Below are 23802 nucleotides of genomic sequence, written 5' to 3'. Positions count from 1 at the left end.
CCAAGTCTCTGCACCATACAACACAGTCGGCACAATCACAGTCTCATACAGTCCCCTCTTAACATCCATACTCATACTCTTGTTGCTAAGTATGAGTAAACATATATAATTTGTATTTTTTTTCAGTGCTAAGTCGAGTCTCCTGTTGAGTCTTAACTCATCAATAATCAGACTGAAGCAGGAGAAACCAGCTTCAAGTGATGACAAAATAAGCGCAAGCACCTGATGCACGAGCAAAACAAGAAGATACAATTTTGCAGACCGCACGCCAATATTGTTTATCCTGACCCAGACTCAACAGTCTCAAATGATGAAACACACCCTGTTATTTATGTATTTATATTTGTTTGCTGAATTAATCTTCGCCAGTGGCTGCTGTTGCCCCCGAGTGGCCTTTTGACGTTTAAAGTTTGCCCATGCAATTTATGCAACACACAACCTGCCCCCATCATCCGGCCCCAATCTCCTTTGAAACAGGAAAGCTAATGAGGAATACTACAGCTCGCATATAAAGAACTAATTAGGCTACGCAAAGTTTTGTGCAGAATGAAGAGCGCATTAACTTATCACTTTTTTTTTTTTTTGAATGAATGCAGTTCATCAATATGAGGTGCTCTAAGGATAATATTTATTCATATGTTGTTGTCCTAGAAAAAAATACACACTGGTTATCAACAGTGTGGTGTTCACATTTCTGAATTTTGAAACATAGAAGCCAAATATTTAAAAAAAATATACAAGAAAAAAAAAAGAGACAAAAACGCATATATATATATATATATATATATATATATATATATATATATATATATATATATATATATATATATATATATATATATATATATTATGTATTTGAACACCCTATTTTGTGATTTATCCCACTTCAAAATCATGCAGGGGTCTGAAATGTTCATTGTAGTTGCATGTCCACTCTGAGAGAGCTAAACTAAAAAGAAAAATCCAGAAATCGCAACGCACGTTTTTTTTTTTAACGATTCATTTGTGTGATACAGCGGTAAATGAGTATTTGAACACATGGAAGTTAATTTTAAAATATAGATTTTTTATTTGATTTGATTTTACGACATATATACTTTTGGGGGAGGGAAATTAAGATGATAACCCCCAATATGGACATCTATAAGCTAATGGAATAATATTACTTTTTAGATTACAAATAAATGATTTTACTTGTGCTGTGCCCATTAAAAACTCTACATGGTGTAGTTTGTCATCACCCTACCATAGCTCCATATTTTAAAAACTCAAATACCATAATATTTGTCCATTCCTATTTTTTCCAATGAGTACAGTTTGTTCAATAGTATGTGTCTGAAACAAACTCTGAATTGAGTAATGTATTAAAACCTAAACAAATTAATACACAGATAAATAAATGCATGCATAAATACATAAATAAAAATGCATTTTTGTTGTACAATGCTTTCCTTGATTTCCATATGACAAAAACTATCCCATTCTATTTGTATAGCTTTTTTAATGTATGTATTTATATATATATATATATATATATATATATATATATATATATATATATATATATATATATATATATAAATCAAGTATGGCTTATGCATTTTTATTTTTTTCTACTTATGTATTTTTGTGTTGTGTCACTTTTACAATGATTAATAACCTTGAAAATATAAATGCATTTTATTGTGTATTAATAAAATGTCACTGATTAATACTGAAAAACAAGTGCTGTATTTGAATATTATATATATAATATGTGCCTAAAAAAATAAGATTTTAGGCACAATAATAATTAGAATAAATAAATACATATACATATACACAATTTCCTTTTCCTTTAAATACTATTTTGGTACACATATTTGTGGTGGGGGAAATTCACATTATTTTTATTCTACCTAGTTTTGGTATTAGTACATGGTATCAATCAATGATGGAAACTACTCAATATATTGGTAATCATCATTATATCTGATTAGAAAACACATAGCATCGAAAAACGATTTAACATATGTCAACCCCTCATCCAAAAGTCACTCATACCTGAAGAGTCAGATAAACTGAGATCCAGTTTTTTTCTCTGTTTCCATCTTGAGTCATGGTAGACATCAAATTTTGATCACTATGAGGTCACATATTGTCACTATATTTAATGCCCTTTTATTTGTTTATTTGTTCTGTTTTGTTTTTTTTTTTTTCCTTATGTTGATGTTTTTGAGTTTTTCCTTGCCCTCATGTCGGTTTTAGATCGGGGGATGGTGTGATAATAGTTTGTCCGTGCAGCCCTTTGATACTCTTTGTGATTCAGGGCGGCAGTAGCTCAGGAGGTAAAGCGCTCGTCTTGGGATCAAGGGATCCCAGTTCGAATCCCGGCTTGTCCTTGTTACATGTCGAAGTGTCCTTGGGTAAGACACTGAACCCCCAATACCCCCAATAAGCAGGTTAGCGCCTTACATGGCTGCAAGGCCGCTATTGGGAAATGTGAGCGCTTTGGGAAGTCATTGACTTGAAAAGCGCTATATAAATGCAGATCATTTCATTTCATATACAAATAAACATGACTTGATTTGAAACACTTTGTCCAAAAGTCACTCATACCCGAAGAGTCAGAGAAAAGGAGATCATTTTTTTCTTTATTTTTATTTTGCTTTTGTGTCTTTGTTTCCATCTTGAGTCAAGCTAGCCATCACATTTTGTTTGTTGTTAAATAACGTTGATATCTACGGTTTTCATAGGTAATATGAGCCTCTTATTTGCAGGAAGGTTGAATATTATTTCTCATAAAAAGCTGGGCCTTATAATGGGGGAAACACGGTAGCTTACGCGTATGCATGCACTGTCCCGATTGTGCGTGTATGTGCCCTTGACCGCATACGAAATGCTCGCGCGGCGAGAAAATTTGCACGTTTGTTGACGCAATCGACTAACAAAAAACCCGAATATTTTCGCAATTAATGGGTCGCAAACTCGCAATAATTGCTAATTATTTAAATTTTGCAATAAATGGATTTATGAATTTAAGCAACCATTCCATTAATTTTTCGCAATTAATGGCATTAATTTTTCACCAATCATTTATTGCTGACCCCTGACTATGAGGTCACAGATATTGCCACTATCTTTAATGTCCTTTTATTTGTATCTTTGTTTTCTGTCTTGTCTCCTACCATGTCTTCGACGGCCAATCTTATTTTTTTCTTTGTATAAGTGTGGGGGGGTCTTAATAATTCGACAAGCGCGCAGAGAAATGTGTCACTTGAAATGAGACTCGCCTGCAGTCTCCAAGGAAACCATCACAGTAAAATCCATGGGCAACAGCTGGCTCACGATGCCTGCCTGCAAAATATTTAGTAGACGTTGACATTAATTACATATAAGACTTAGAAACAGCCCGCTTGGGCCAGATGGAAAGTCAGAAAAACAAGTACAAGACCGTTTGCAGTTTGCCTCCAACCCCTCATGTTGAGCTGACGGCATCCTCGCATTATTTTGTATATCTTGGTGACTTTTGGACCATTTGCTTAAATCTCACACAATCTTAAAATGATCCTTTTCCCGGTTTAATTGTGCTAATCCTTGCTTGTCAGTGTTAATCCACTCTTGGGTTGGTCAGATTAAAAGTGCCCGACATAGAATACAGTGATCCCTCACCTAATCACGCATTGACTTTTTTTTTTTTTTTTTTTTTTTTTTGGTGCATCGTGGATTTGTTATTTTTCGTGGAATTTTGGCATCACTTTAAGAGTGTCCGTAAAATCCAACCAATCTGAGAACTGCCTTCTATTTCATGACCACTGATTGAAGCGATCGGACTTAGAGGTAAGATATTCGTCCGGGGCCCAGCAACATATTTCCAAAATAAGATAAATATAATAGATATGATTTACACACATTTCAGATTTGTTTTTACTCATATAGTATTTTTATTATTAGGTATTTATTTATTTTTATTATCATTATTATTCTTATTCTCTGTGGAAGATCTGCACAGCAAGCACAGTTCGCCTCTGCACTTGCTTTGGCGCCTGGCATATCTATTTGTTTTGGTCGGCGTGCGTGCTTCGAAATGCACACTTGGGTTTTACTTTGGGCTCGATCCCCCTAACAAAGATGGGGGCCAAATATTTTGGGCTCAATTAATACCTAATCTGAATGGTGTGCATGACAATTGTTAAAATGAAAAACACCTTGAACCAGATGTTTGCAAGCATCCAATCTGGGACCAAGCTCATCATTACAAAAATAGACAGAGTTTCAGCATTTAACTTTTGACATTAAACAAAATAATTTATAAATGCATTTAGAAAAAAAAAATGAATATGTTTGGCAATCATTGATTGAAAACCTAAACTATGAACACAATACATACATAAAATATATACTATTTGTTTAATATCCTTCAAAGTCCAATCCATCATCAGATAGACCAAATACTTTTTTTTTTTTCCTCTTATTTATGCATTTATTATTTCTTTCAAGATGACTTTCTGTTTTTTCAATTTTCTAAAATGTTTTTCTGGTACCGAGAATAAAACAGGGGATAAAATGTGATGCCTTTTATGGCATCTATATCACTGGTGGGCTAGTGCTTAGGACTTGACACTTTCACTGCTGTGATCTGGGTTCTATTATCATTGTACCTGTCGCAGCAAGATAGCCGACAATGATGTCTGCCTACATTTAGGTAAGGCAAAATGTTCTACAGATGACTATTTTTAGGGCAGCACGATGGCACAGTGCTTAGCACGTGTGCGGCACAATTCTGAGGTCATGAAATCGGACCGTTCTGTGTGGAGTTTGCATGTTCTCCCCGTGCTTATGTGGGTTTCCCCCGGGCACTCCGGTTTCCTCCCACATTCCAAAAACATACATTTCAGGTTAATTGGCCAGTCCAAATTGTCCCTAGGTGTGAATGAGCGAGCAAATTGTCTGTCCCTGTGTGCCCTGCGACCGGCTGGCAACCAGTTCAGGGTGTCCCCTGCCCACTGCCCGAAGATAGCTGTGGTGGGCTCCATCACCCCCGTGACCCTACTGTGGATAAGCGGTGCAGATAGTAGATGGATGGATGACTATTTTTAAACATTTTTTCATAGTTCTTGTATTTATTCTTATTTTTTAAAAGCAGTATTTGTTTTTAAACTATTATATTTTTTCCCACCGGGAGGCGCGAACAACACACACAGTCCCATTTGACTTTCACATGAAGGCTGCGGCCTCAAACTATCACCCAGTGGGTTGTAATTGGCCCCCCGGCCGCAAAATGAAAACCCCTGCATAAGTGTGTTCCAAAGAGCCACACGGCCACATGCAGCTCAAGAGCCTCTTGTACAGAAGAGCAGATTTTTATTGATTTTGTTGGTATTTTTTAGGGATGCCTCGACAAAACTTACCTAAATACACTCCCAGAGTTGATAAAATTCATGAATACACACATATACACACAGATTGGATTTATAAATACATTTAGATTAGACTTAGATTAGATGGATATAAAAAATATGCATAATGCACAAATACGGTGATACACGTGGTTAGAGACCTCTTTACCACAAAAATCAAGGGGATACTCTAAAAAAAAAATGACATTACAGCGTAGCATCTCCGTTTTTTTCGCGCAGACAACGACCTCACCTCTTCCCTGCCTCACCTTCACCATGGCAACAACCTTTCCCTGGGAATCTCAAGAGAGCCTGTTGCGCCGGGCTCACTTGTTGTTATTGTTTATCGCTCTTGTCAATCATCCAGATGCGGCTCATCCATATGCATATGCCCCCCGCCGACGCCCCCTTCTGGCGAGCGCCAGACTTTGTTCTCGCCCGTAACAACAGGCGATTGTCTTTCAGCACCTTGGTGCGTCACCCGGAATCGTTTGCATGATGAACAGGCGCACACGCAGTATCGGCGATAAGTACGCTTTTGCGTCAGAGGGACCGTGGATTTCTTCTCGGGGTTTACTGTATTTTCTGGACCTTAAGGTACATAGTATTGGCTAGAAATTTGACAGTGTGTCTCATACGAGGCAAAACAAGATACAACTGGCAGTGCATACAGTAGTCATATGCGTGCAATACAACAGATATTTATGCAATATACTCCTGGATGTGTCCAATGATTGATCAATTGAAAATAATGTTAACCCTATATGCCAAGCAGTGTATGCAACAGTATCTGAACCTGGGTCACGGTGGTGAGAGAGCCAATATTTGACCACTAGATTAGATAGATAGATAGATAGATAGATAGAGAGATAGTTCTTTTATCCCCGCAGGGAAATTCACACTTCCAGCAACATCCCTGCGCTGGAGAACAAAACAATAATAAAGCAAAAAGAATACAATACACAAATACCCAAGGTGAAGTGTTAATACCCAATGTAGCGTGTTGTATAGAGTATCTAGATCACAGGTGTCAAAGAGGCGGCCCGCGGGCCAGATCAGGTCCGCTAAGGGATTGAATCCGGCCCGCGAGACAACACTCAGAGAAGCACAAGAGAGAAACGAGCTGCAGGTTAAAATATTTCGACTTGATGTTGCCAAAGAAAGGTGCCTCGAACAAAGACACTGTACTTGTATTTATTTTTCTCTCTCTCTCTCTCTCTCACACACTCTTTGCGTCCCTCTTTTTCTCTCCTTTTGTTGCTGTTTGTCTCTTTCTCTCTCTGTGTCTTTTTAACTTATTTTGCTCTAACTTCCCTTTTTCTTTTTCTCTCTTTTCTCTTTCTCTCTTCCTACCCTTTGTACTTTCTTTTCTCTTTTCTCTCCTTCTGTCTTTCTATTTCTCTTTGGATTTCTTTCTTCCTCTCCGTTTCCCCCCCCCCCCCTCTCACGACTTTTTATCTCTTTTGTTTCTCACGCTCTCTCCCTCTCTCTGTTTTTCTTTCTTTGTCCCGCCCTCTCTCCTTTTCCCTCCCCCTTTCTCTTATATCTTTATCTCTCTTTTTCTTTTATTTTTAATCTACTAGTCCGGCCCCCGACAAAATGTTTGTTCTATTGTGTGGCCCCCGAGTAAAAATTAGTTTGACACCCCTGATCTAGATAGTGCTACACATAATACGGTAATATGCAATGTGGGGGGTGTGGTTTTATGTGGGCCTTTACTCCGCCGGGTGGAGTTAAAGAGCCTCATGGTACGAGGAAGAAAAGATCTCCTCAGTCTGTTCGTGGTACAAGTCTGTGACAGCAGTCTGTCGCTGAAGCTGCTCTTCTGTCTGGAGATAATGCTGTGTAGTGGATGTGATGAATTCTCCATGATTGACCGCAGCTTTTCCAGTGCCCGTCTCTCAGCTATTGTTGTCAGGCTGCCCCGCTCTGTGCCCACAACCCAGGTTCAGTTACTGTTGCATACACTGCTTGGCAAATAGGGTTAACACTATTTGCAATTGATCAATCATTGGACACATCCACTACGAGTGAATCAGATGACATATGAACATGCATTAGGTCTTATCACACGTTAGGGAAACAATCTTAATGATACTTTTTGTGTAAGTATTTTTATTTGTATTTTTTTTTTTTTCATTTATATTTATTTATGTATTTATTTATTGATTTAGTAATGTTTATGCAGCAGTTGTTTCCCCATTTTTTGACATATAAACAACTGTTATTTTGATGTTTTATATGCATTATTTAGTGTGGTTGTACTTGTACAGTACATGAATGATAAGTACCATTTTGTGCTTTGAGATGTTTTAAAACATATTAGACAAAATTGGTTTTAAATAGTACTGCAAAATACAGAAGTACTGGAACTGAAATTGGAACTGACATTACCTGTGCAGTCCCCCTCTGAAACCAAAAATTCAAATATCTATCTATATATATATATATATATATATATATATATATATATATATATATATATATATATATATATACATTTTTTTATGTTTTTTTTTCCGTTTATTTAAATTAAATAATGCAAATATTTAATGAAATAAAGTAGTGTCTCATCTAGAAGATCTCACATAGTTTTATGCCAAGTTGAAAAAAAAAAAAAAGAAACAACATTATTTTGTATCTCCTAAGTAATACATATACCTTTACTACACATTAGTGTGCCTGTTTACTTGTCTAGCGTACCGCTGAAATTTTCCCAATTTTATCCTTCCACAAAATCAGGCCATAATTCAGTATTTTTGCTATTTTCAGACAAGTAACTGTAATAGTCATCCATATCAGTAGGTGGCAGTAGATTTTTATAAACTTTTTATATACTAATTATCTCCTCATGAAGTAGCAGAGTACATTTAATAACTTTGTTTAACAAAGCGGTTTAAGATTGCACTATATAAAATAAAAATATAAACAAAGCACATCATTCTTTTTTATTTTAAGTATTATTTTCTTCTTTTTGATATAATAATTATCTGCTTATGAGGTAGTACGGTGAAATATTTGACATAACAGTTTTGACGGACAGTATGCCTCGGATATCTTTTATAGATAAAAATGTATCTTGGTTCGAAAAGGGTTGAAAAACACTGCAATAGGGAACTCATATCATATAACGGTTGTTGTCAAAATTTTCCTAATTAAAGTTAAATGATACTTGTGAATGGGTGGTGCAAGTAATCTTCTATGTGGTCTTGTGCTTGTTGTATCCTAAAACATGTACCTACTTTTCATTGGGTTTGAATTGATGTGTGTTTCCTTTATTTTTTTTTATTATTTTTTTTTCACATCCGACTCGATGCGTAGAAAATAAACAAAAGTTGCAAATTGATTCCGAGAAAGTGTTGCAAAGTAAGCGGCTTATGCATGTTTGACAATCCCTTGTTTTCGCCACTCTTTTATCCTCTCATCGATTCCAAACGGAAGCCTCCGATTCGTCGCAAAGTGGGAAGAAAAACCCACGGCGGCGCCGCCACAGGGAGGCGTCTGTCGCGTTTTGGCAGCGCTATCCTTTTCGGGGCCAAACGTTGACGAGAATCAATTAAAAGGAGAACGTCATATCTGTCGAGCGGTGACGGGAGATTATGTTGCTCCATTTCAGCGTCAGGGCTTTTTCTTTTTTTTTTCTTTTTTTTTCTTTTTTTTTTCCCAGGCCAATTTAATAAAGAATATATTGTTCAGAGGAACGACATATCGATTAAACGGCCCTCTCGTCATTTCTATATTACTGCTGGGAACATTCCGTTGACGTTGGACATGTGATCTGATGCCTTATGGATTTTCAGAAGGCGCCGGATCCTTGTTGGTTTCCATGTTTTTTTTCTCTGTTCTATGTAGTACTTCATCCTCTTTTGGTGTATTATCACGATAATACAATGTGAACTCACTCACTATAACGGCTATCCTCGTATTTCTTTGTTCAGGGTCACCATTTTGATTTCACCCAATGTAAAATTGTGATACCGTGTTTTCCGGGGTCTGATCTTAAATTTTTAATAGATTGGGAAGACAAACTGTTGTCACGGTTGCCATGGTGCCCAATTGGCCCCGCCCCGTGTGTCGCCAGCTGCAGGTTGTTGACAGATTGTTAAAGATATTGTGTTATCAATACTCTCAAGCTGGGATGATCAGAAAGAAATGCAGATGTAGTTTTAAAGTTCACTGCGCAGTGAGGTGAGAGCGTACATGGTACGTTCTGCTTTGGGTTATACCAAGACCTCTCTAACCCCGTTCCTAGACAGCGAATCAGTTTTATTCAAGGTTCGCACATGCGCAGAAATCATCAATGACGGCACAAATACGTCTTTCCGTACATACAACGAAAAATAACTGTATATTAAAATCAGACTATGTGTGTGTGTTTTAATGATTGTTCATTCGTTTAAAATAGAAAAAATAGTAAATACCAATAGGAAAAACAAGTTAAAATGTGAGTTTACCATTGGACCTATTTTTTAAGAAAACGATATATAATAAAATAAAAATGAAATAATCTCAGATACACGTCTGCTTATCTCTGTCTGTTTCTCGTCTGTCTGTCTGTCAGTTTGTCTGTCGGTCGGTTTGGTCCGTCCGTCCGTCGGTCCGTCCGTCGGTCTGTCCGTCGGTCCGTCCGTCGGTCCGTCCGTCGGTCCGTCCGTCGGTCCGTCCGTCCTTCCATTCCGTTGTAGGCCTGGCAAGCAAAAGGCTTGGATGGTTAGTGGTTCTTTCCCTTACTCTTGACCGGCTCATAGTGCAGACAATGGTGTCCAAAATATAGTTTTTTGTTTTCTTTTTTTTTTTTTTTAATCCCTGCTCCTGAGTGATGCTTTTATCCCAACAAAAGGCTACCAGAAAAATAAAAAAAATAAAAACATTTGGTGCAAAAATAGCCTCAGTAACTTTTGATGTCCGTCTGTCTGTTTGTCTTTCTCTCTCTCTCTCTCTCTCTCTCTCTCTCTCCTCTCTCTCTCTCTCTCTCTCTCTCTCTCTCTCTCTCTCTCTCTCTCTCTCTCTCTCTCTCTCTCTCTCTCTCTCTCTCTCTCTATCTCTCTGTCTCTCTCTCTCTCTCTCTCTCTCTCTCTCTGTCTCTCTCTCTCTCTCTCTCTCTCTCTCTCTCTCTCTCTCTCTCTATGTATTTATCTATCTATATATCTATCTCTATATCTCTATCTCTATATATCTCTATCTCTCTCCCTATTTATCTATCTATCTATCTATCTATCTATCTATCTATCTATCTATCTATATATACAGGGAGTGCAGAATTATTAGGCAAATGAGTATTTTGGTCACATCATCCTCTTTATGCATGTTGTCTTACTCCAAGCTGTATAGGCTCGAAAGCCTACTACCAATTAAGCATATCAGGTGATGTGCATCTCTGTAATGAGAAGGGGTGTGGTCTAATGACATCAACACCCTATATCAGGTGTGCATAATTATTAGGCAACTTCCTTTCCTTTGGCAAAATGGGTCAGAAGAGGGACTTGACAGGCTCTGAAAAGTCAAAAATAGTGAGATATCTTGCAGAGGGATGCAGCACTCTTAAAATTGCCAAGCTTCTGAAGCGTGATCATCGAACAATCAAGCGTTACATTCAAAATAGTCAACAGGGTCGCAAGAAGCGTGTAGAAAAACCAAGGCGCAAAATAACTGCCCGTGAACTGAGAAAAGTCAAGCGTACAGCTGCCAAGATGCCACTTGCCACCAGTTTTGCCATATTTCAGAGCTGCAACATCACTGGAGTGCCCAAAAGCACAAGGTGTGCAATACTCAGAGACATGGCCAAGGTAAGAAAGGCTGAAAAACGACCACCACTGAACAAGACACACAAGCTGAAACGTCAAGACTGGGCCAAGAAAAATCTCAACACGGATTTTTCTAAGGTTTTATGGACTGATGAAATGAGAGTGAGTCTTGATGGGCCAGATGGATGGGCCCGTGGCTGGATCGGTAAAGGGCAGAGAGCTCCAGTCTGCCTCAGACGCCAGCAAGGTGGAGGTGGGGTACTGGTATGGGCTGGTATCATCAAAGATGAGCTTGTGGGGCCTTTTCGGGTTGAGGATGGACTCAAGCTCAACTCCCAGTCCTACTGCCAGTTTCTGGAAGACACCTTCTTCAAGCAGTGGTACAGGAAGAAGTCCGCATCCTTCAAGAAAAACATGATTTTCATGCAGGACAACGCTCCATCACACGCATCCAAGTACTCCACAGCGTGGCTGGCAAGAAAGGGTCTAAAAGAAGAAAAACTAAAGACATGGCCTCCTTGTTCACCTGATCTGAACCCCATAGAGAACCTGTGGTCCCTCATCAAATGTGAGATTAACAAGGAGGGAAAACAGTACACCTCTCTGAACAGTGTCTGGGAGGCTGTGGTTGCTGCTGCACGCAATGTTGATCGTGAACAGATCAAAGCACTGACAGAATCCATGGATGGCAGGCTTTTGAGTGTCCTTGCAAAGAAAGGTGGCTATATTGGTCACTGATTTGTTTTTGTTTTGTTTTTGAATGTCAGAAATGTATATTTGTGAATGTTGAGCTGTTATATTGGTTTCCCTGATGAAAATAAATAATTGAAATGGGTATACATTTGTTTTTTGTTAAGTTGCCTAATAATTATGCACAGTAATAGTCACCTGCACACACAGATATCCTCCTAAAATAGCTAAAACTAAAAAAGCCCCACTCCAACTTCCAAAATATTCAGCTTTGATATTAATGAGACTTTTGGGTTCATTAAGAACATGGTTGTTGTTCAATAATAAAATTAATCCTCAAAAATACAACTTGCCTAATAATTCTGCACTCCCTGTATCTATCTATATATCTCTATATCTATCTCTATCTCTTTCTATCTCTCTTTCTCTCCATCTCTCTTTCTATGTCACTGTCCCTCTACCTTGCTATCTATCTCTATATCTCTATCTATCCATCTCGCTATCTCCATCTATATCTCTAGATATATCTATCTGTCTCTCTATATCTGGCTATATAGCCAACTCTCTAACTATTTCCTGTCTGTCTGTATATCTTTCTCTGTCACTCTGGCATTGCTTATCCGCCTGCTTCTCTCTCATTCCCTCTGTCTATCCGTTCTCCTTATGTTTTACTTCCTTTATGTTGCCAAGGCCTCGAGTGAATATTTGTGGATCTGCGTCTTTTCCCCCGACTGCCGTGTACTTATTCTGGTGCTGCACACGTGTTTGTGTACTTATTCAGGTGTTGCAAACATGTTTGTGTGTTTTCTACTTGTTGGCGTGCCGAGTACGTGTTTTTGTGTCTGGGGGCCCGCGGTGAGCAGTCTGGCCCGGCACCGTGGCCCGGTTCTCCCGCTTTGCGGCGCATATGGCACAGACTTTGTGTCGAGGGAACCCGACGGGGTTCCTTATAATTAACAAGATAGCAGAGGAACGCAATAAGAAGCTCGCGCAGGATTTGATTATTTGCTACTTTGTCATTATGTCATAGGCACGCTCAACTATGGCGGTCTGAGAATATTGTTTTTGTATTTATTGTTTCCCTCATCATTGTAGAAAGACTGTTTATGCATACTTGTTGTGTATATCTTTCTGATCCTAGGAAAACATAATGTTTTTGAAAGGGGATCATAAAGTAAAATTGCCCTGTTGCAGGATATATAATGCAGTGTTCATTTTACCTGTGAAAAGTGATGGGTTCCGGGTGACTCGCATGCTCAAAAATCTATGGGTCCCAACAGAGATCTATGGGTCCCCAAAATTTAGTGTTATCCAGGTTGAAATTGTAAATCGGTGACAAATAAATAATAAAAATCTATATATTCATCTGGTTTTAATCAACAAATTATTAATTTATTTTCTGCATCAAATTATTGTTGGTAATATACCGATTAAAGGGATCACCACAAACCTGTCTTTTTTTCATTTTCTCATTTTATACTTCCTTATTTTCTTAACTTCTTTAGTTATAATTCGTAATATAATGCATCAAAGCAAGTGAGCCGTTTGAAAGCCAGCTCTCTTGAATGAGTTGAGCCGAAAAAGCCGGTTCTCTAAAAAGAACCGGACTTTTCACCACACAACTCGAGATCGGCGTGCAGATAGAAACTCGAACCGCGAGACCAAAACAAAACCTGCCGGATCTGCCTGACGAAAAGTTTGGAGTGCGGTAAATCTTTGTTTAAAAATATGTAATTGGGTAATAATGACAAAAAATGTCAAAAAAGTTGCGTCCCGTAGGCAGGCGGCAGGCAAAACAGGCGTAGTCAGGTTCGAAACGGGTCGAAAAACGGGAATCAGGCAGGAAACAGGTTTTAACAGCGACAAAGTCGGACGGGAACGCTCACTGAGTGAAACACAACAGCTCGCAACGATCTGAAAAAGTTTGAACTGAAGTCGGGGGCTTAAGAAGGGTGTGGCCACCAATCAGCTTGTCCGGGCTGTTGGCGCCAATCAGGCTGCCACAAGTGTTCCGAAAGGCAATCATTACAGGTTAAAGTTATTTTTGGTAATATATAAGCACAAAACAAAGAAATAATCCAGGAATACACAGTGGCATGTACTTGTTGGTTTGTATCCTCGCATACATAACATCATTACACACCGACGTTTGCAATTCGCATGAGTTTTTCCATTCCCGTTGATATAAACCCCGAACACTTCCTCGCAAATTCACCAGCTACAGCAAAACGAATTGAAACTGATGTATGAGTAATTATCATACGTTATCCGCCTTGTAAACGAGTGTGAACCCTAAACGTGTAGCCTGTTATCTTTTAATTACTCGGTAATACTCAATCAATTTTGAATCAATTTCACACAAATACTTTATTTTTTATTAATTTATATATACACTATATTTGTTCTGTTTTTCTTCTGGAGAGCGGAATGCGATACGCCTCCGGTGATATTATCACGTCTCGTTGGTGTCTTTAATTGCATTGTCAGTAGAAACCTCTGTGATGATGACTTCTTTCTAGTGAAGAGGTGTTTTGCATGTTTTTATTATTAATTTTATCTTAACACCTCTCCTTCACTCAGGGGATGACTGGATGTGTTCGGTATCATTAGTAGAGCAAGGCAAAAGGTCACTTAGAATAGAATAAAAACAAAAAATACAAAATGTACATGTGTATTGGAATTCAAAGCTAGCCTTATATTGCACATGCACATACATAATTTAAAGGCAACATATTTTATGAAGAGCAAATGAGCCCAGCACAAAATTGACTTCCGAGTAACTCAGAACTTTGGAATGGATGGAACGACTGTGTCCCCTTTTGCTCACTTCACGAATGTACCGATTCACCATGTACCATAATGAGAAAGACGGAGGGAAAAGAGAGAGGGCGCGACAAAGGAAGAAAACGAGAGAGATGGAGAGAGCGGGAGAAAAAAAAAGATGAAAAGTCGTGAGAAAGGGGGAAAAAAACAGAGAGGAAGAAAAAAATCCGAAGAGAAATAGAAAGACAGAAGGAGAGAAAAGAGAAAAGAAAGCGCGGAGGGTATGAAGAGAGAAAGATAAAAGAGAGAGAAGGAAAAAAGGAAGTTAGAGCACAAGAGGTTAAAAGACACTGAAAGAGACAAAGAGGAACAAATGAAGAGAAAAAGAGAGAAACAGAGAGTGAAAGAGACAGAAACAGAGTGGGAGAAAAGGGGTGGGGGGAGAGAGAGAGAGAGAGAAAGAGAGAGAGAGAGGGAGTAAGACAGTATGATAGAGCTAGGTAGATGAATATATCGATAGATAATTAGTAATAAGAAGATAAATAGATATATATTGATAGAGCAAACAAGTTATATAGGTATATTGATAGAGATAGATAGATAGAGCTACATAGAAAGGTAAATAGAGCTAGATAGGGAATGATATATATGTGGATAGATCTAGATCTAGAGAGAGAGAGAGAGAGAGAGAGAAGAGAGAGAGAGAGAGAGAGAGAGAGAGAGAGAGAGAGAGAGAGAGAGAGAGAGAGAGAGAGAGAGAGAGAGAGAGAGAGAGAGAGAGAGAGAGAGAGAGAGAGAGAGAGAGAGAGAGAGAGAGAGAGAGAGAGATACAAGTACAGTGTCTTGACATATTTCCACCTGCAGCTTGATCCGGCCGCCTGTTTGACACTAGTGGCTTAGACCAGGGGTGTCAAACTCATTTTAACTTGGGGGCCACACGATAGAACAAACATTCTGTCGGGGGCCGGACTAGTAAAGAAAGAAAAAGAGAGATAAAAAAATAAGAGAAAGAGGGAGCGAATAGGAAAGAGGACGGGACAAAGAAAGAAAAAGAGAGGGAGGCAGAGAGCGTGAGAAACAAAAGAGAAAAAGTTGTCAGAGAGGGGGAAAAGAAAGGGAGAGGAAGAAAGAAATCCAAAGAGAAATGGAAAGACAGAAGAGGAGAAAAGAGAAAAGCAAGCACAAAGGGTATGAAGAGAGAAAGAGAAAAGAGAGAAAAGGAAAAAGGGAAGTTGGAGCAAAATAGGTTAAAAGACACAGAGAGAGAGAAAGAGAAAAATAGCAAAGGAAGATAAAAAGAGAGACAGAGAGTGAAAGAGACAGAGACAGAGTGGGAGAAAAGGGGTGGAAAAGAAATAAAGAGAGAGAGAGAGAGAGAGAGAGAGAGAGAGAGAGATAGGGAGAGTGAGAGAGTGAGAAATAAATACAAGTACAGTGTCTTCGTTCGAGGAACATGGCTTTGGCAACATCAAGTTGACATATTTCAACCTGCACCTTGTTTTTGTCTTGCGCTTCTCTGAGTGTTGTATCGCGGGCCGGATTCAATCCCTTAGTGAGCCTGATCTGGCCTGCGGGCCGCCTGTTTGACACTAGTGGCTTAGACCATGCCCATAGAGGCATGATCTGATCAAGCGTCCCTGGCCCAAATAAAAAGAGGAACTGATTGATAACTGGCCCTCTTTCCTACTGCCCCGCAGCCGTGTGGCAAGGCCGTGCGAGCCTGCACTGTGGCCTTCAGTTTAGCACGTGGGCCATACGTTGCGACCACCCGGACGAAGCACCAGACCAAATCTCTCTATTTTTTTCCAATACAAGGGAATCTCCCCAAATCGACGAGCATTATATATGTGCTAGTAACTTTCAGCGGTCGAAAACTCCCAGATGGATAAACGTATCATTCATTAAATACAACAAATACAGTAAACTAATATTTACAATTGAAAAACACTAATGAAAAAAAAAAAAAAAAAAAAAAAATATCCTTTTAGTCTGAAATATTGGAGCATTTTTCAAAAGTATTAATTTGGCTATTGATAAAAAAAAACAAAATAACATAATTTATTTCACTCTAAAAAAACATTTAACAAATGTTCTGTTCCGAGGTACTGATCCTTGTTTTCCTATTTAATTTTAATGAATATTTGACTCTAAGCTCAGATAAAGAACACAAATAAAAATGCATTAAAACACAAGTGTGTATTTATGTATTGGAAAATATGGGGCATTTTTCAAAATAAAATTGTTTTCTGTTTAGAGTACAACTATGTGGCAAATAAAACCAAACTATTACATTTACATTGGAATTAATATATTTTTTTTTTAAATTTGGTATATTTTGTTTCTCTCATAATTTACTTGTATCAGAAACCAAAATAGGATCAGGACCCAAACGCATGACATTCTCACACAAGCCTTTTATTTTACGGGACATGGGGAGTCTTGCACGTTAGGCAGCGGTCTAGCGTGGGAAGACAGGAAGCCGGAGACCGACGAGATCGGTTCAAATTGCCCGAGTTAATATCGGACAGGTCGATACCGGGCAGGGCAGGACAGACAGGATAGATATGGAATCAGGATATCGAAAATAAACAGGACAAACTAGACGGGAACGGAAACTGGGGAAAATAATAAACAGGAGAAAAATAGACGGCAACAAAACTGGAAACCAAAATTAAACAGGACAATATCAATACTGAACAGGAACTACCAACAGGTACAGGACCGTGTCGAAACCCACGTTTTGCGGGGCGGTAGTTTGTTAACGGACTGACACAATTAGAGTGACAGGACTGGGTTTAAACAGCAGGGAAGCTAATCTGTCAACGAGCCGTAGCTGGCGTCACATGGGCGGGCCCAATTGGGCGCCATGGCAACCGTGACAACTTGGGAAATAAATCAGTACATAGATAAATAAAGTAATTATTAATAAAACATGCCTTATTTTCCTACCATCTTCATCACAACAAAAGAGCTGGTTAACAAGGATATTGATCATGCATTTATGTATCATTTTGTCCTCCTTGTTTGTTTTTTAATCAGTAGAAATTACAGAATGGTGTACTTTTCCGTTCAGTTAACTCGCAAATGGAATGAGTTGTACTGTTATCACAAGGTTCAACCAAGTCACAGGCAATGCTTGTCGATCGATTGTGTGCAAGAACATCCCACATATGGCAATTGTATCAGCTATAAGTCAATGATTTCCCATAATGCACCGTTCTGAGCTTGGTCTTGGATAGAATATTGAGATTTAGAATCACAAAACATTGACTTTGTTTGTGTTCACATGCAGAACCTGATCAAGAACCTGCCCGAGCAGAACGAGCTGTCTTCACTCGCGGAACTCAAGAACGAATACGAAGATCTGGTGGAGTCGGAGCAGTTTGGGATTGTGGTGAGTGCAAATATTGTCGAAACAGACAACAATTTTTCAAGCAAACCGCTGTGGACCAAACTTTCCTGGATGAGACAGTCCCATTAAGCACTTTCTTCAAGAAGTTGGACCCCGGTTGGGGCACGGTAGCGCCTTCATTACCCCCGGATTCAATGAAAATGTTCGGCCTCTATCGTTTAGTCGCGTGTAATGAAGCGGTGTGGGTGGCTGCTTTCCCGAATCATCGAGTCCGCCTGGTGATCATATACCTGATGAAGAAGCTTCTCAGCTCGTCGGCTATTTCAATCTCAGGGGAAATAAGAGACTTCAAAGCTTATTGTATAGCAATCGGTTAAAGCGACTGAGACGCGAGTGTGTGTTTGACAAACATCTCATCTGGACTCGGCCATGGCTCTAATGAAACAGCTTTACTTAGATGGGGAAAGTTGCTCGGAACTTTTTGATCTGTTGATTGCTTGGAAGGAAATAGAGTTCTGCATCAACTTATGCCTAAAACAAATCACTGAAATAATCTAGAATGAAAAAAAAAACATAATCTTATCTTGCTTTTCTTAACAATTTTGTTGTATAATAATTGCTAACAAGCTACTGCTGAACCCTCCAAATATGATATGGTTGAGTAGTGACAATGTAGTTGTCTTCCCCAAAAACCAAAACAAAAGTAAAATAAAGTAGTATTCAACGTTTTGTTAGAATTCTGTGTTGCCATGTCAGAAAATGATCCAAAAATGTCAAAACATGTAAAGTGAATACTGTGATTTAAGTTAGTCACATATCTATGTTATCTGACTGATACTGGTGGAATTCAAACTTGTGGAGGGTGGCGTTAGCTTGCATCTTCGCATCGAAGGTTGCTGTGACAACTCCACCACAGGGGGTCTGCCCCTCCCAGGAGACCGGAACTGAGAGTTGGTACGTCTCACCTCGCAAGGGCAATCTGAATTTGGCCAGAAAGGTAAGAGAGCATATCGTCACTAGAAGAACTGGACCAAAACCCTGGCCGGTTCTGACCAAGTCTCAGCTTAACAAGCAGCCTGAGAACATTGTCAATTCAGGTTTGATTAAGCTAGCGATCAAAACCGGTGGGACAAAGCCTGTGACCTCAAAGAAGCCTCAAACCACAAGCAGTTACCTCTGCTTCAACACCCTGCAACCAACTAGGTCTTAAGCCTACCATGATTCCTCATGGCTCTATAGCCGAGGACATAAAACCTGGGCTGTCATTTTCATCAAAGCGGACCTTTGCAGAACATCTCATGTTGCCAGGTATTGGTATTGGTGTGACGTTAAAGGGGGAACTATATGAAAATACAATAACGTAATAATCAAGCCAAATGGTGCCAGTTTAAGTTCTCAACTTCTAGTTGTCTGTGTTTTACGTTCTTATTCTTGTTTTGTTGTTTTGTTTCATTGATTCAAGATGGCGGCGCCCTCTATGGCGGCGGCTGGATCTGCTCCCGACAGTTTCTCACATTCTAGTCAAAAACCCCAATCTTCGACTCAGTTTATGAGGGCGAACAAAGACAACTCTAACTGTAGATTAATATACGATCGCAGTTTTTTGCTGGATATGCGAACATCCAGAAATCCAGCGCAAATTTCGACGATCACTCTGGAGTGTTTACTTAGCCTCGGAGTGCTACGTCAACAGAACGCTGCGGCCGACAAAGCAGCGAGTAAAAGTGGCAAGCGGAAGCGCTGTGACCGGGGAAGGAAACGAGGTTGTCGGGCCGGGCTAACGGCTCGGATGAAGGCTAAACCCTTCAAAACGCCTCTACCATCCATTTTCCTATCCAACGTCCGCTCCCTGGACAACAAACTGGACCATTTACAAGTGGAATTTACATCGAACCGCGAATTGACGAACTGTTGTGCTTTAATTCTGACGGAGACATGGCTAAACTCATCTATCCCGAATGACGCTGTTAGCATTGTGGGGCTAACTGCTTTCCGCGCTGATAGAAGCGGCGAGCTCACCGGCAAAAGCAAGGGGGGCGGTCTATGCATTTATACCAACAACAACTGGTGTAAAAATGCGAAGATAATATTGAAACACTGCTCACGAGACATTGAACTTTTGACGGTGATCTGCAGACCATTCTACCTACCGAGGGAGTTTAGCGCGACCATCATTACTGCCGTGTACGTGCCCCCCAGCGCTAATACGAAGGAGGCAATGGACGTTCTCTACCGAACTGTGAGTGAACTGCAGCATGCTTACTCCGAGTGCATTTTTATTGCGGCGGGGGACTTTAACCAGGCCAATATGAAAACAGTTCTCCCGCATTTCCATCAGCATGTAAACTTTGCTACAAGAGGTAGGAACACATTAGACCTGGCCTACACAAACATCAAAGGTGCATATAAAGCAGCCCCCCGCCCCCATCTTGGCTCATCAGATCACCTTTCTATTATGCTAATTCCAGCATACAAGCCCCTGCTGACCAGAGAAAAACCTACAGTGAAGCAGGTGAGGGTGTGGTCTGAGGGGGCAATGGAGGCACTACAGGACTGCTTTGATTGCACTGATTGGGACATGTTTAAATCGGCTGCCACTTACAACAACAAAATAAATATAGATGAGTACGCCATTTCTGTGTCAGCCTACATCAGTAAATGCGCAGAAGACGTCAGCAATAACAAAACTATATGCACCCGTGCCAATCAGAAGCCCTGGATGACTGCTGAAATACGAAAACAACTAAAAGTACGGAACCTTGCCTTTAGATCTGGTGACAAGGAGGCGCTGTTATCAGCGAGGGGTAACCTGAACCGGGCTATCAGACTAGCAAAGCGAACGCACAGTCAAAAAATCCAGGAACGTTTCCTCAGCACAACCAACACCAGGGATATGTGGAAAGGCATTCAGGCCATCACCAGTTACAAGTCAACCACCGCCCCAGTGCAGAACACTAGCATGGACTTTCTGAATGACCTCAACAAATTCTTTGGAAGGTTCGAGGCACAAAACGGCACCCCTGCAGCGAAAGCGGTTCCAAATCAGGACGAAAGAGCACTCCACCTGGACTCATCTGACGTGAGGAAGACCCTGAGAAGGGTCAACACAAGGAAGGCTCCAGGCCCGGACAACATTCCGGGGCGGGTACTTGGGGAGTGCGCCGATCAGCTGGCTTGTGTACTAACAGACATTTTCAACACCTCGCTAGACCAAGCCAAAGTACCATCATGCTTCAAATTTGCCAACATCATCCCAGTGCCAAAGAAACCCCAGATCTTATCACTCAACGATTACCGGCCCGTTGCACTGACTCCTATCATAATGAAGTGCTTTGAGAGACTGGTTAAAGAGCACATCACCTCCAGTCTCCCCTCCTCATTCGACCCCTTTCAGTTTGCCTACAGGACAAACCGCTCCACCAGGGATGCCATCTCCTCTGTGCTTCACCTGAGCCTGACACATCTAGAGGAGAAGAACACCCATGTGCGGATGCTGTTCCTGGACTTCAGTTCAGCATTCAACACCATCATCCCACAACATCTGGTAGACAAGATGAGACTCCTGGGTTTCAACACCCCCCTGCGGAACTGGCTGCTGGACTTCCTCTGTGACAGACCCCAATCAGTGCGGATAGGTCAGAACAGTTCAGATGTCATCTACCTCAGCACGGGCTCCCCCCAAGGCTGCGTCCTAAGCCCCTTGCTGTTCACCTTGATGACACACGACTGCGTCCCTAGGTCCGCCACAAACCACATCGTGAAGTATGCTGACGACACAACAGTGGTGGGCCTCATCAGGGATGACAACGACCTGGCCTACAGAGAGGAGGTGGAGCAGTTGGTGGGCTGGTGCAGGGACAACAGCCTGGTCCTGAATGTCGACAAAACTAAAGAGATCATTGTCGACTTTAGGAAAAACCAGCCCAACCATGCCCCACTTTGCATCAACAACAAGGCTGTGGAGGTTGTCAGCAGTATCAAGTTCCTAGGGGTGCACATTACAAACAAACTCACCTGGTCCGTAAACACTGCATCACTGGTTAAGAGGGCACAGCAGCGCCTGTACTTCCTGCGGAGGATGAGGAGAGCCCACCTGCCCCCACCCTCCCTCATTACATTCTACAGGGGCACCATAGAGAGTATCCTGACCAGCTGTATCTCTGTGTGGTGTGGAGGCTGCAGCGCTACCGACTGGGGTAGTGTGAGGAGGGTAACGAGGACAGCAGAGAAAATAATCGGGACTACACTTCCCTCCATTCAGGACATTGGCCAGAAGCACTGCCTATCCCATGCAAAAAACATTACCGGGGACCCCTCTCACCCCCATCATGGACTGTTCACTCTGCTAGCCTCTGGGAAGAGGTACTGCAGTGTGCGGTGCAGGACCACCAGGCTCCGCAATAGTCTAGTCCCCCTGGCCATTAGACTGTTAAATGGTCAATCTAACATATAGTTAACTTAAATCTAAACGGCTGCTAATCTGACTTTTGCACTACTGGCAGTTTTTTTTATAGCTTGCCACTCCTTGCACATTGCTCTCTGCACTATTGTAATTACAGCGTTATTGTTACAGTGTTAATGTTACTGTGTACCTGACTTGTTAACCTGACTGCCCATATTGCACATCTGGTTAGCTACTCTTCTTGCACTATCGGCACTATGGTAAAATACTACACGTAGCCAAAATACAATACAACATTATTTATATCTGTACATTCAAGGAAACTGTGGGGGTCAGATGCATCGACATTTCGTTCTGTATACACGTGTACTAGAATGACAATAAAGTAGATCTGAATCTGAATCTTTGTGTTTTATTCAGATTAGTAAAAGAAAAGTATATTGAACTATCAAAATGGTAAAAGTAATTCACCTAAAGTGTGTGTAGCCACATTTCAGAATAACTAAACAGGGTTTTGTATCTGTTTTCTGACATAATGATCTTAAAATGTATGTGGTGCTCCAGAAGGTGAGAAGGGTTTTGAAAAGAATAAACTTGGTTCTTTATTTCAATTGGTCAATCAATTGTTTGTTAGAATCATTTATCTACCACCCATATTCGGCACAATATACACAAATTAGTAAGGACTACTGTAGTACAATGATATACGGCATGGATCTGTTCTGAGGTTGTGATTACAAAGTGACATTGACATATATAAGGTAATGATGATATTTAGCTAATTGCTTCTGAAACTCCAGTATACCAAAACAAATGTCAAAAAGGCCTGAGAAGAGTCCGTTACTCTGTTGCTACCTCAATCAATGTCATCCACACTGGGGAGAGAGCATCCAATTATCATCTGGGCTGTGACAAATACTCTCTGTATGCTATTTCAGACCACTGCTGTGCTCCCTGCGTACCACACCATGACGCCGTATGCCATAATGGTTTCCGCTTTGGCTTTTTAGAAGGACACCGGCAGATTCTCTTCCAAGTTGCTCCTAAAAGACCATCAGGATATCGAGGTGCTGCTGGGACCTCCCCACCCTGGTCTCGCCAAACCAGGAGGGGTAGCTGGAGATGTGCACGCCCAGAAGTTTGTCATTCGTCAAAAATGGTTGTCTGTTTCGACTTCCTTGGATTCTGGGTTTGTCGGTATCGTTTTGCTGTTGTCAGGGACTCAATTTCCTTCCTCTATGCTGACCCAGTCCTATTGAGTCCAACAAAGGTTGTGTTGTCAGTTTAATTCACATTCATGTTCACGGAATGCCTTGGTGAACAGTCTGAGGTGTACAGGATGAACAGTAGTAGACTCAGGACACATCCTTTGGGGGATCTGGTGCTCAATATCAGGGTGGAGGAGAAGTGGGGGCTGAGTTACACAGCATGTGGACAGCTGGAGAGACAGTACATAACCCAACAGCAGAGGAA

At 40.6% G+C, this 23802-nt stretch overlaps 1 protein-coding gene across 1 annotated transcript in view; it reads left to right on the top strand.

The window, feature by feature from the left end:
- LOC148360147 (protein diaphanous homolog 2-like) overlaps positions 1-23802 on the top strand; it is a 151592-nt gene that overhangs the window by 12708 nt on the left and 115082 nt on the right. The window contains exon 4 of the mRNA XM_088343855.1: positions 17868-17969. Coding sequence (XP_088199981.1) covers positions 17868-17969 — 102 coding nt within the window. The remainder of the gene's footprint in view (positions 1-17867; positions 17970-23802) is intronic.

The sequence above is a fragment of the Urocampus carinirostris genome, chromosome 9 (assembly GCF_059441175.1).
Source record: "Urocampus carinirostris isolate Australia breed hairy pipefish chromosome 9, RoL_Ucar_1.0, whole genome shotgun sequence".
NCBI lineage: Eukaryota > Metazoa > Chordata > Actinopteri > Syngnathiformes > Syngnathidae > Urocampus > Urocampus carinirostris.
This window is presented reverse-complemented; position numbering and strand designations above follow the sequence as displayed.